The sequence below is a fragment of a genome, unplaced genomic scaffold (assembly GCF_019419815.1).
Source record: "Pyrus x bretschneideri cultivar Hongxiangsu unplaced genomic scaffold, Pyrus_bretschneideri_v1 Contig3, whole genome shotgun sequence".
Taxonomy (NCBI): domain Eukaryota; kingdom Viridiplantae; phylum Streptophyta; class Magnoliopsida; order Rosales; family Rosaceae; genus Pyrus; species Pyrus x bretschneideri.
This window is the reverse complement of record NW_025999612.1, coordinates 8,068,287-8,081,883: the sequence shown is the minus strand read 5'-3', so window position 1 is coordinate 8,081,883 and position 13,597 is coordinate 8,068,287. Positions and strand designations below refer to the sequence as shown.

Here is a 13,597-nt window from a genome sequence, read left to right as displayed (position 1 = left end):
TCTCTAATCCAGATTATCCCTTCACACTAATCAATCAAAGGGATTCAAAAACAAAACGATTTATAATTTTCAGCGGACCCCACCATGAAGGAAGACCCCACCATGAAAACTCACCAATCAGAAGAAAAAGAAGAGAGATTAGTGGCCAAACTGCAGAAGCAGTTCATGAGTCTGCAGCAGGACTGGGACTCTTACAAAAACTCAAACCCTAAAACCAAGAGGAGACACTCAACAAATTACTCATCAAAATTTTCAATGGTGAAAAATCTTGACCAACTGCTTGATTCTTCCCCAAGGCATCTCATGTGTTCACTTCAACATCATAGGGTTTCTCCTTCTGAGGGAGGAGAGTGGAAGGTGAGGAGTAATGATTGGGCGGTGGAGGAGATAAGGAGAGAGAGAAGGGCTGCCATTGAGAGCGGCAGGTTGAAGGGGAGGAGGCTTTTCGAGGCGGAGGATGGCGAAAGGGAGATGGGTTTTGGAGGAAAAGAGGAGGGGACATGGTGTGGTGGTTGGAATAATGGTTTGGCTCAAGAGAGTGAGGTGAGATCAGTGTCTTTTGATGGTAGTTCTGATGGTGAGGATGGTGAGGATGAGTCTGGTAAGAGCAAAGAGATTGGCGTTTGTTTTCAGCGGTGCTCAAGAGCAAAACCTTCGGGTTCTTCATCTTCTTTGGCTGATGAGAATTTGAAGATGGAGGAAGGAATGAAAAAGGTTGATAGCAAAGAAGGTGGTAATAATGGAGGAAGGTGCATTGTTATGGCGATGCGTGTGGTTGCTGTTGCTTCAATTGTATTTGGAATTTGCTTTATCAGAGGCTTTGCTGGATATGGAAATGAAAACGAGGTGATACTAGTTCCAACATGATGTTGTGTCTCTCAATCATCTTGGTTTTTCTGACGAGCGATATTCTAAACTACTATGATCTATGGGGAGGGGGATTCAAATATAGCTGCAAGGGATGCACACAATGCTCTAGCCAACTGGTCTAACCATCATTTGCTCTCTCAATCATCTTAGTTTGTTTTCGCTATTTTGTTTGATCCTCTTCTCCATGGATGTCGATGAGCTTTTCGTTTTTTTTTTTCCAATCACTATTATGAAGTGAATTTTCATTCCTTTTTTTAGCAGTCTTGTAGTGAAAATAATATTTAGAATCCAGAAAATGGTAATTTTCTAAAGTAGAGTGAGCAGATTTGTCTTATAAAGTAAATTTGAGCATAAAAACAAGGGTCCTTAAAAACAATCTTCATTGGAAGACCCTACAAACTATATGTTACATGGTGGAAATATCTCCAGAAGCTTTAATTATTAGGCACAGTAGATGCTTGTATATGCCTAATTATCTGCTCAAGATTTTCGGCAGAATACTCATCAATCCGATGCGTATGGATTCCATCGTATGTCGTTACCACAATCCCTTCGTCCTTCGACAGGCGTTGGACTTGTTTCTTCACCATGCAGCCTTGATGCGTACACTTATAGTAACTTCTGCATAAATAGTCAAACACAAATCCAGTTTACAGGCAGAACAAGACGAAGAACGCATGGTAAAGATTTAAGGAATTTTCAAGCATTAGGTAAACCATTTAACTAGAGTACTTTCGTAACCCAAAAATAGTACGAACTAGACGTTTTTTTTATACCGTTTTAGGTATAAAATCTACAAAGATAATATCCAGTATATTCCGTACTAGAGCAAATATAAAGAACCAAGATATCAAAAAACCTGATAAATTCAGGTTATAATACCAAATTCCCTAGAAAATTCAATAGCGAAAATTCAAAATTAAAAAAATATTTTATAATAGTCAGGAGATAGTGCTACTAACCTAGGAAACTTATTGTTCTTAACAACTTTTTGCCCGTATTTTCGCCACCGGTAGCCGTCGTCAAGTATATCAACCTGGCTCCTTGTTTGAAATGCATATTTCTGCTTCTTGTTCACCTTATCACCTTCTTTTCTTCCTGACTTCATCATGCCTGCATTTCTATCACCGAGACAAAGTGGAAAACTTGACCGACTCGATGAAAAAATAGGAGATGCTGATGAGGATGCTGATGAACCAAGGAAGAATATTTGGCTGTTGTGATCCATCTGAGAGGAAAATTTATGACTAGAAGTATAGTGTATACGTATTTATTCTGACAAATTAAAACGTGAAACATGTAGAACACTGTGGGCGGCTCAGTGGCCAGAGCCAACGTACATCGTCACTAAACTAAGAAGGAAAGTTATGTCGGCACGTATTCTTTTATGTCATACTCAAATGGTGTTTTTATCACAGGGGTAATTTTTCTTTCTGATCATACCAACAGTAAGGAATTTGAATATGATATGTTATGTAACTTATGGTCATAAAATTCCTCACCCTCAAACCCTAGTCATTATCTTGGATAGGGGCCAAGTAAAAGTTTAATTTTACTTGGTTGTCACATGAGATTGGAAAGCTAAAAATCCATGTTGCATGAGAATTTTGGGCAATTCTTAAGAGAATGGAATTGTTCTTAACTCAGCAGTAAAGTAAAGAAATATTATTTCCGTGGTGAAAATGACGAGTAAGAGAAACTTTAGACCAATCTAAACAACCATCACCAGCCCACCCGTCAAAAAGATTGCTACATTAGATGCTAACAAGGAAAGAGATATTCGTTCTCCTCTTAGATGAGAATTTAATTTTTAGTATGTCGGAATCACGGTCTGATATATCAAGTGTAATAATCTAATTGGTTGGAAACTTGAAAAAAAAAAATTTCAAACAATTGTATTATGACACTTCGTGTACCGATACGCGTTTCCGAGACACTGCAAAAAAAAAAAATCCCTTAGAGAATTGAGGTACAAATGACGGATTGAGTAGATCGAGGAGAAGAAAACTATAGTGTGAAGTCATAGTCTTAAATAATTATGAAAATTTCTAACAACACACGAAGGTATGTTCTTTCAGCTCAAACAACTTTGTAAGAACAATTTTAGCACAATAAAACGAGAAATGTGAAAATCACTACCTTACTAATACAGTAAAAGTTCATAACAACTCAATAGTAAATTTAGCAATTTGGATGATTTTTCTTATAAAACCATTTGTTGGGCCAAATTAGTTGGCTGTTTGTGGTGGTGGGTTGAGCTCATTCCAGGCTTCAATCCAAGTAACCCTGGCATCCCCAAGCTTCTCAAAGTAGGGATCAAGAGGGCCAACCTTTTCTTTGACCTTGTTGGCAAGCTCAATGTAGCAATCTTGGACAGTTTTGCACCCTTTTGGGAGCACAATCTGTTGGAAAAATGGAATCATATCTTCCTGCCAGTAAATCCCCTTGTACTCTTTCTTCAAGTTCACAAATGGATTGCTCGCCTTGCTATGCCATATCTATGGCGGTCCTGTCTTAACCCCTAGACCCAAATGGTCACATATCACCTAAAAAAGAAACATATGCCTTTGTCCAAGGTCTTATGCAAATGGATGTATGTCACATAATGACGTCAAAATGGCTAATGAAAATCATGCTAAGATCAGTCGTCCATTCACGCCTAGATGACTGTGAGTTTTTGAAGCATAAAGAGACTTATATGCATCAATGGCTCACATTCAACTACACTTGTGTGGCCTCTAAAAGCCTAGAGTTCCTCCACCACACTAATGCATGTTTATTTATTAATTATTAACGAGGAGTATAATTAAGAAGAAGAAAGTCATTCCAATTCCTAACTCCAACGTTTATTAACACATAAGAATTAGCAAGAAATATGTGAGTCCTACCTTAAATTTAGTTTTCATAATCTCCAAAAAAGAAAAGAAAAAAAAAGGATCAAGTGTGTGAGTAGTTGATGCAGTTCACATTTTTTTACTTCCTCTGTTTATGAGTTAATTATTTGTTAAATAAACATGTCAAGATTCACCATTTAGTATTATAATTTAATGGTATTTCTCTTCATTTGCAAGTGAGATGTCTTGAGTTTAAAAATTTAAAATATATTTTTTACATTAATTTATTCTTCAACCCTGTTAATGTCAATATATCGTTTGTATAAAAAAAAAAACACGTCAAAACTCAAAAGACTAAAATAAGATGGGATTGATTTACCTTGGCACACCAGCCAGCCCACATGTTATATATCTACAAAGGGGTTGGCCATTACCCATGAGCCCAAAGTACATGGCTGGGCCTACCACCTCCCTATTGAAGGCCAGGTTCATCCCACACATTGGGAAAAGGGTGCCTTTGGGGATCGTCATCACAGCATACACATACCTACATAAGCTAAAAAAACTCAATCCTCAATTATTTTAAACCAAATCCAAAATCTAAACAGTAATGTTATTTAGACACAAAATCGATCAAAAGCATTGTTGATACATTTTTTTTCTTTAAATAAGCCCTATTATTGTATGTTGGATTAATTCGTATTTAAAAATGCATCAATAATGTTTTTTTTTTTTTTTTTTTTTGTCAAATGATATATTTTGTTAGATTAGCTACCAACGGAGTTTGAATCTACGCCATCATGCAAGGGCTCAACACCCTTCCACCAATGTGGTAAAAGGTCACTTGCCATCAACAATGTAGTTAATTTTATGCGTCTAAAATCTAAATTAAATCTAAAAGATTGAAAAATTTCAATGCATGAAAATGGATGGGTTATGGTAATCTGGTGTTGCGCTCAAGAGGCTTGACTGGCTGAGTTGGGGCATCATAGTCAGGGATATTGGGCCAAAGGCCGTGAGAAATAGCAGTGGGCACACCTTCTCTTAAGCTAAATGGATACCCGTGAACAAAGTCCGCCCCATTTGCAAACGGGTCGTAGAGAGCGTTGAAGAAAAATGGAGTTGAAGGTGTCAGCAGGTTCTTAATGTGCTATGCCAAAGCATTTATCTGCTTCCCACTAGGCTCCTTCGCCACCTTTAATTTTTCTCAACAACAAAAAAGTTAATACAATATAACGTTAAATGAATACAAACACGTCATTTGATAAATCACGGAGAGGAACATTGTTAAGGAGCGCAAGACTTCCAAAGCAATTGTCATCGATGGTGAAGATGTACTTTTCTTGGAAACCAAGAAGCCGAAGCAGCGACAAGTGGAGTCCTTGAAAGAAATGCAGGTAGCCTTGGGACCTAGGACCTTGTTGACATCATTGCGGTTGTAGAGCTCATAGTCGAAGCCATCAGGGACGGCGATGGTGTTGGAGGGGTCGCCATCTTGGACGATGATGAGGTGGTAGGGCTGGAAGAAAGGCCTCCACAGCTCCAAGAAATCAAGGTTTCTGATGGTTGGGATCACAATGTCTAGGTCATCTTTCAGATCACGCAGCTGCTCCATATCAGAGAATATTTAGGGAAAAAAGAAAGAGGTTTGATGGACTGTAATTTTAATGGAGGGGATGGAGAATTTATAGTAGGGAGGAGCGTAGGGTTTGGTTGAAAAGGTGAATGAAAAGAGTGGAGGTTACATTCAACTCTTCAACCAGGCTAGTATGGTGGGAGATTTTTATATTTGTGCCTTTTAGGACATATATTTTCTCGTGACAATAGAAGTATATGAGTTACAACTGATGGGCAACCGTTAATGTTCGAGCTAACACGTGGCAATTCACTACTAGAAAAAAAACACGAAATAAACTTGGCTATAGAGAAAAACTTGCATGTCATTTTTGTTACTGTTTCGATATCCTATTACAATATCATGTGGAGTTACCAATCGATGAAATATCAACATATCGTTCAACTATGTAATCAAACATGTTAATCACACGTGAATGATTTTATGGTCAAACTGACTTATTATATGAAGAGAAAAACAAAGAAAAATGAATATACACCTAGTTGCGTGCAAGTTCTTTAGTTTCAAAAACCATGCAGACATAATGGGTCTACAGTCTATAAACCCATGCTTGACTACTCTACCTCTTTCTCACATGGTCTACATACTTCGCTCGCTAATAAAGAAAAGACTCCTCTATACAATGGATTCTAAGATCATTATTTGAATTAATGGACAACTAAATAAGTTACGTTTTGCGTTAGAGAAGGAAAGCGCACCCCTAATTTCAACTGATGAAGTTACTTGAGCTACTACACATATTATGGTACTATGAATTCAGTGCAAAAAAAAGTTATAAAATCAATAAGTAAACACACATACAAATCCATTTACTTTGAACGGTGCTCACAGAATACAATCAAGTACATCAAAAAAAAACCTAAACATGTTAATTCTAATAAAGCGGAATTTAAAATAGAACGACGACATTAATATGCAATAGTCAATTTTAAAATGATATTAATCGATCTTCATCTTCACAAAATGATAAGAGGTTAATTTCAAAAATAGTTTGTAATGAAAAGCCTAAGTAAAAAGAGAAGACATAAAAAAACCGAATGTCACTTGTTGAAGGGAGCTTACAAATTCACAACCCCATTGCAACAACGTACATAGGGTTCTAAGTTTTCCAACTTTTCCAACAACCCAATAGTGTTTACAGAAAATAACTGGATTTTCTTAACTCATGGTAGGTTATCATATTAAGCTTTCTTAGCGAATCTCCAAACGACAAGACAAAGGCAAACCTAATTTTCTTGCTACCTCAGCATTTCATTCCTTAAGGGACGAAATAACATTTAAGTTAAATTTTGTCCAATTAGATTGATTTTATGAGCAAAAGACATAATATATATATATATATATATATATGTTGAAAAGTGTTGTTTTATAGGAGATTCTCATATGTTAAAAGGATTGTAGACAATAGATCACAATGGAAGGTATTCATGCAAGGGTACCGAGATCCTCTTTGGATCTCAAGGTCCGGAGTCAACAGATCTAGAGATCTGGGTCATTCAAGGAAGAGAGAGATCCAAATGCTTGTTTGTGTGGAGTGGAAATAGAATGAACTAATGAAGGGCGTCTAATTTAAATTGAGTGGTCTAAATCTTTGAATCCAATAGTTCCGGACAGAGAAATCCGGTGAAGATCTAAGTTCCATGCATGAAGCATGGGTATGGGCAATGAATCGCATCCGAATTTTGTTTAAATTTTTAGTGAACAATCAAGTACTTTGAGGAGATGGTGCATCATCATGACTGTCTGTTATGGGTACGTAAAAGCTTGTTTCTTGTAGAATCTCCAATACCTTACCTGTTTAACTCACAATATCGATTCATGTATGCATGTAACCATATATATTTGCAATGGCCTCCACCACATGCATTACAGTAATATTTGTTAGGCTTTCCTCGAACACATTGCCATTCAGCATCTTTAAAAAGCTGTGTTATTAACTTATTACCGGTACGAATTTAGTCTCTGAATCTCGATGCATTGGGGTTTTGAACATTGAACATTTACATAACATTATACAATATGTATCAATTATACGCAAATGTCATGTAATGAGGGGATCCTACTGACCGTCTTAGTTGGACTTTCTTGTTCAAACTTCTTGATTCTTTTTCTCATCTTATGGTCGACTAATAGTACATGATGATTAGAATTGTCACTTTCTAGTTCAGCCTTTAAATATCAACTAAATCAGAAATGGTCAAATTTTTAATATATATAAGTAAATAACATAATTTGTCTATTTATTGAATAATGTTTTAGATTTAGTTAATTCTTGACATATTTGATTTTAAAAGGTGACCTATAAAATAGACAATTTACATCATCATTTAATATTGCAAGATAAAGAGGATTGAAATAGAGAAAAAAATAACAAGAATCTCACTAGTATTCTTTAGCTAAAGAATTGAATTTACATATATAGATGTGGAGAAAAACTTGTGTGGGGCTTGGCTTGCCATTGGATTTTGCTGAGTGGCACTACAATCCAATCAAAACTCACCGCATGACAATTCTACAATATAAAACTTTTATTACTTTTTTATAATTAAAGCTCTCATAATTATTTTTTTCTATTAATTAATACACACCATGAGATTAATCTAATGTTTTTTTTTTCCTACTCGTGTCTTCCTTTCCTTTCTTCATAAGAATATGATAAAAAAAAATTAAGCTATTAAAATTTTCTTCTCAGGTCCTTTCAATTGCTGGGAAAAAGGAAAATGGAGATGGGAGTTTGTTCCTTTTTCCTTTGTTGTGTAATATTTTTCAAAATCTATTTTTCCTTTTTTACTTTTCACCTTCCTCAATGTATATATAAAAATATAGTTTTCTTCAGGTATGTGATTCTAACTCACCTTGTATCAACAGTCGGTTTTGGTCACTGGGTTTCCAACGTTTGCAATCTTAATCACTTTAGTAAGTTTTGTGTTCAAAATATCAAAATGTTCATTATTATTTATAATATTGTTAAAAATATATAATTAAATTTTAAATGAACGAACAACTCTTGTAAAAATACAGCTTTTGTAAAATATGAAATATGTGTTGGATTTTTTTTTTTCATTTCATGATAGTGGGAGAAGATGACTTAATTGTTGTTTGAGAGTTTTAATAAAAAGCCTACGGTACTGTTCACTTTAACGAAAAACCACATTTTTACACTAAAAAGTCAAACATGGTACTATTCACTTTATCCTTTATTTTGTCCTTATCGTTAAAACTCAAAGTTTTCAAGATCTTTTCATTAGTTTTCCTTTGTTTTTTTTCCCATATTCATGTGAAGAAAGGAAAGACAGAGTGGGGAAGAAGACAGTAGAGAAAATTTGGGAAGAAAAAAGAGAGAAAGGAGAAGAGGAAAAAAAAAATCATTAAATTATTCATGTCATGGTGTATATTAATTAGTAAGAAAAAAATTTATAAGAGCTTTAAATTTAAAAATAAAAGATTATATTTAGACTTACCATGTGGTGAATTTTGATTGGATTTAATATCACTCAGTAAAATCCAATAACACGTCAAACTCTACACAAAGTTTTTCTTATAAATGTAACAAATAACGTGATAGTTACTAAGAAAATATTCTAAAGAAAAAAAAACCCGGTAATAAGATGAGGTTTTTGGGCCAAAGGAGTTGAGACTCTTGAGAGCTATTTCCTTAACGTTGGAGCCCAATCTTATCCATTATTTTCTTGAAAAAGTACATCAAGTCAACTGAAGCAAAACAACCTAAAACTGGCCTATAATGTGGTTCACATGCATTAAAAATCTTACATATGTGTTGGGGCACTTGATGGTAGCATTTTCTTGTAACGCTATAAATGAGTGAATCGCGTGAGGTATTGTCATTTTTTAAGAGCCACTTATATGCAAGGTTACATAAAGTCATTGTTGGTAGATAAAATCACATAACTTGTTGCTAAGGTAAAAATCACATCTAGCCATCGTTATCCTTTATAACACACCCACAACAGTCGCAGGCGAGACAACAAAACTACCCTACGCCTCGAATAGACTCAACAATCAGCTCATCAATCCACAACTACCAGCAACATCATCGCTCCACCACCATATCTGACATGACTAAGGCAGCGAAACAGACAGATTTGGCCATAGAAGGCAATATAAGCGTTAGATCATGTTGTAGAGGGTGACGCGAATATCAAGTTTCATCACCAAGGTAATCAGCCATTAGATCGAGGCACACAACAGCGGGGCCCCCATGTTTGAATGCCTAAGATGGCGGAAATGAAAGATCTGGTCACCCGCAAACGCCAAGTCTCGTTGCCTAGGGCGATGAAATCTTCAAATTTGATCGCCCAAAGGTGATCAACCATCCGATCTCAGGACGTAAAGCAGTGCAACCACACAAACAAGTCGATTGAAGTTGTCGCCATTGTGGTTTAGAGCGAATCGAGGAGGATTCGACCCACCAATAACTAAGAACCACCCAAAATAATAAATCTAGCTCCAAATCAAAGGACAAGGTCTTAGAGGAGGGCATATTCCACTTTGGGCAAAGGTTCCAATAAAGCCATAAAAAGTGGTTGAAGATGGAGGAGAGGATGTGCTGGGTATCACCTTTGAAGGGAGAAGACAAAGATTAGCCATAAAAAAAGGTCGGGGAGGGGAGATGGTTGTGGGAAGTGTGAGGAGAGGGAAGGGAAGTAGAGGTGTTGGGAATGTGAGAGAGAGGCTAAGTGGAGGAGAGGAAAGAAGAGGCAGCCACTAACCTAAATCAGAGTAAGGGCGGCGCACGCTTGAAATTTCAATTAGGGTTTGGTTTTGGGGGGAGAGAGTCGGGGAGAGAGAAGGGGTCGAGGAGGGTCGGTTTCTAATACTTATTTGGTTGGGCATATATTATTTGTCTTCTGCATGTCCAAAAGTTAAGAATGATTATGATCAAGGTTGTTTATAAGATTTCAGGCCCACGAAATTTTTTAAAAGGGTCCCGTTTTCATGAAAAAAAAATAAATACGACAATGTATTAATGCTAGAAAGAAATAACTTAAATCAAAACAAACTTTAGGACTGCCACTTAGTACTACGTATAGTGGTATTTCTCTGCATTTGTAAGTAAGAGGTATTAGGTTCAATTCTTGTACAAAGGTGAATTTGAACCACATTATTGCTAACCCATTGTGAGGCTTAGCCCAACCCCTCCCCTTTAGTAAGATAATACCGTTTATTGAAAAAAAAAAAAAAAAAACAAACAAACAAACTTTAGGATACTGTTGACCCTAAAAATTACAAAGCCTACGTGGCGCGCATGCCGAGTAACTAATAATCTAACTACGTCATTCGGTTGAATGTGGGGCATGCTAACTCGTCGGCCGAGCTCGGCTGAGGAGTAAAATTTGTTGATGTTGCGTTGAGTGCGCTGCTGACTTCTTGATCTTGCGATTGCATTTGAGGAAGGAACAAATCTTGGCCTTTGGATTCTCGAGTCCTGAAGATAAGGCTGCTAGTTCTACAAAGTTCAATATAAAATTCGGCTTTCAGGGTGCCGAATATAGTAATCTGGTAACACCTCACTTCGCCGAGAAGACTAATGAGATGACCTCTGCCAAGGATTCGAAAATCCTTCTCGACTGAGACTTGGATAGATAACCAGTCAGCCTCGACGCAGTCCTGTTTATCCAAATTGAAGGTGCTTCGGGAACTCTTGATTCTACGGCAACAGTGCTGTTTATCCAAACTGAAGATGTGTCAGTGGAAAAAAGAAAATAAAAAATCTCAAGATGTTTGAGAGGTTTTGCGTAGGGTAGTTGTGTGTTGAATTGGAGGTGGTTCGAATGTCCTCTGCTGCTTTGTATTTATAGGGACGTACCTTGATGAACACGCTGTGAATTTGTTGCCGTGACTTAGGAGTATCCAATTGGAATAAATATTATTCCTATGAATATTATTCCAAAGGAGCAACACACTTTGATAACTGTCGTCCACCTATGATAACCATGCAATCAGATCAATTTACAAGCACATGGAACTCTTCCATAGCATTTTAGATAACCGTGCAATGTTTAGACCCATATTCATGTCCAAGTGCATGCATTTGGAATTACCATTCCAGATAATCTTCATTAAACTTCCACGTGGAGACCATAAAAAGCTCATTTTTTTCATGCCGTCTCATCCATGCAAATCAAATGTCACGATGTGATCCTGATCACCATCATCCACCTACTGCATCATTTCACCTTTATCCAATGCAAGCATTGATTTTAAATGAAATTAATTCATTCGTAATTTGTATTGCCGCATGAGTCGTACAAACATCCCAAACCCGTTTGAACTGTACCTCCAAGTTGGGAATATGATTTGCCTCATCACTTATCTTTAAACAACCAGCTGGATATAGCTAGTATTAGGCTTAGATAATCTAATATATATATTAAGAGATAATATTATGATTAAAACCACAATATTATCCCTCAATAATAATTGAAAATCATCTCAACCACTTTATCATCCAATGGTCTAAAACTCTACTTATCCAACGGCCACGATTGCTCAGGCTGATGATGTAAAATCAGATCCAAATAGATACACTGATTATAAGTTTACAAAATGTCTTTAAACAATAAGTAAAAAGAGCTACAAACATAACCTTCACTAAATAATCAAAAGCAGTTTAATCTTAAACGACCAAACAAGGAAAAAAAAGCTTCAAAAGCTCTAACTATAAAGTTCCACTTGAATATATAACATTATTATATAATAAATTAAAAAAAAAATTGTTATCGGCACTCCAAATATCTCATTGTGCACTTCAAAGTTTTATACATTTGTCTTACTTCTCCACCCATATTATATCACCACCCACCACAAAAAGTGCAAAAAACATAATCCTCTTTTCCCGCCCACTGTTATTCCAAAAATATTCTTATTTTTAAAATTTAAAACAAAACTGAATGAAGAAAAAAGCATAAATTCAACAGTCACATAGCGTCATAGCATTGCAACTCATTAGCCAAAAGCAACCAAACTCACCAATGCACTTCCTCTCCTCGCCCCCGCCCAAATTTTTTTTCTCCCCCTTCTCTTCTTCTCTCTCTCTCTCTCTCTCCCCTTGCTAGATACAAATATAAAGACCATCGATGTCAAGAACTATGAGATTTCAAACTTTTGGAGATTATTGTAAAAAATTGAAGCCCCTCACCATATCCGTTGCAAGAGAGAGTAGCGGGTGAAAGAGAGAGAAACGGGGAAGGAAGATTAGAGGTTTTGGGCTCTTCCATTTTTTTTCTATTTTCTTTTTCATTTTGTTCTTATGGTTTTTTGTTAGGGCTTAGAAGTCATTTTATAAAAGGAAAAATATGTTATTAAAATTTCATTAAAAAATGGGTAAGGAAATATATAATACATGTGGGTGATTTTAGCAGAACATATAAATATTAGATGGTAAAATTTTTTTGGAGCCCCTTTAAATTTAGGGTCCATACAATTGCATGTTTCACTTCCCAAAAAACCGCCATTGATTATGACATGTCATTCGAACGTGGCATTCAAATGAAAGAACAACTTATATATACATTGGAGAAACTATCTATTGAAAACACAAAAAAACTAAGCTACTAGCTAGCTAGCAAGGTGTTGTATAATTTGATCGTGATATTTTAAAGAAGTAGTGCTTATAATAATGTTAGACAAACTCACATGGCAAAAGGCGATCCCGTTTCAACGGACAATGGTAACATGGTTTTGTGTTAAAAGACGCAGTAGGTCCTCTCTCTGCCTAATCATATTCATGCATGTCCAAATGTACAAGGAAATTAGGGCCAGCCATGCAGTATGTAGGTCTATCTGTGGATATCCGACTGGGGTCTCTATCTCTATATATGTACCTAGGCATTATATTTGTACCCCTCATCCAAAAAGACATGGAATTATGGCCAGCCATTTGTGAATTGTGACACAAGTCATACCCCATGTTCGTCTAACCATCCAATGACATTGTTGAAAAATGGAAAGTAATGCATATAGAAGGAGAACCAAGGAAGCAAAAGCTGAACTGAGTTATTGCTGGCCAGATCAATCTGTTCAGAGTTGTTAATAAGAGATGTGATGGAGAAAAACTTGTGTGGGGCTTAACATGCCACTGGATGATGTTGAGTGGCACTACACGCCACTCATAAATTGCCATGTGTTAAAACTTAAATATGATTTCTTATTTTTAGTTTTATATGAAAATAAAATTAAAAACTTAAATCATTATTTCTTAAAAAACTAAAATGGTAAAAACAAAATTCACAATCCC

The 13,597-nt window shown here is 36.1% G+C and overlaps 1 protein-coding gene and 1 pseudogene across 1 annotated transcript; both read right to left on the bottom strand.

Moving 5' to 3' along the window:
- Nucleotides 1-1,166: 1,166 nt before the first annotated feature.
- Nucleotides 1,167-2,113, bottom strand: LOC103964033 (probable WRKY transcription factor 75). Its single transcript, XM_009376913.3, has 2 exons — nucleotides 1,833-2,113; nucleotides 1,167-1,491 (listed from the first exon to the last, which is right to left on the bottom strand). The coding sequence occupies exons 1-2, from the start codon at nucleotides 2,096-2,098 to the stop codon at nucleotides 1,305-1,307; spliced, it is 453 nt and encodes a 150-aa protein (XP_009375188.1). The 5' UTR covers nucleotides 2,099-2,113; the 3' UTR covers nucleotides 1,167-1,304.
- A 985-nt stretch (nucleotides 2,114-3,098) lies between these two features.
- LOC103936177 lies at nucleotides 3,099-5,341 on the bottom strand (annotated as a pseudogene).
- Nucleotides 5,342-13,597: the final 8,256 nt, after the last annotated feature.

Excerpts from the sequence above, each read along its gene's own strand:
- LOC103964033 (XM_009376913.3), bottom strand. The coding sequence starts at position 2,098 with ATGGATCACAACAGCCAAATATTCTTCCTTGGTTCATCAGCATCCTCA. Across the intron at positions 1,492-1,832 it reads AAGAACAATAAGTTTCCTAG|AAGTTACTATAAGTGTACGC; the intron begins GTTAGTAGCACT and ends CTATTTATGCAG.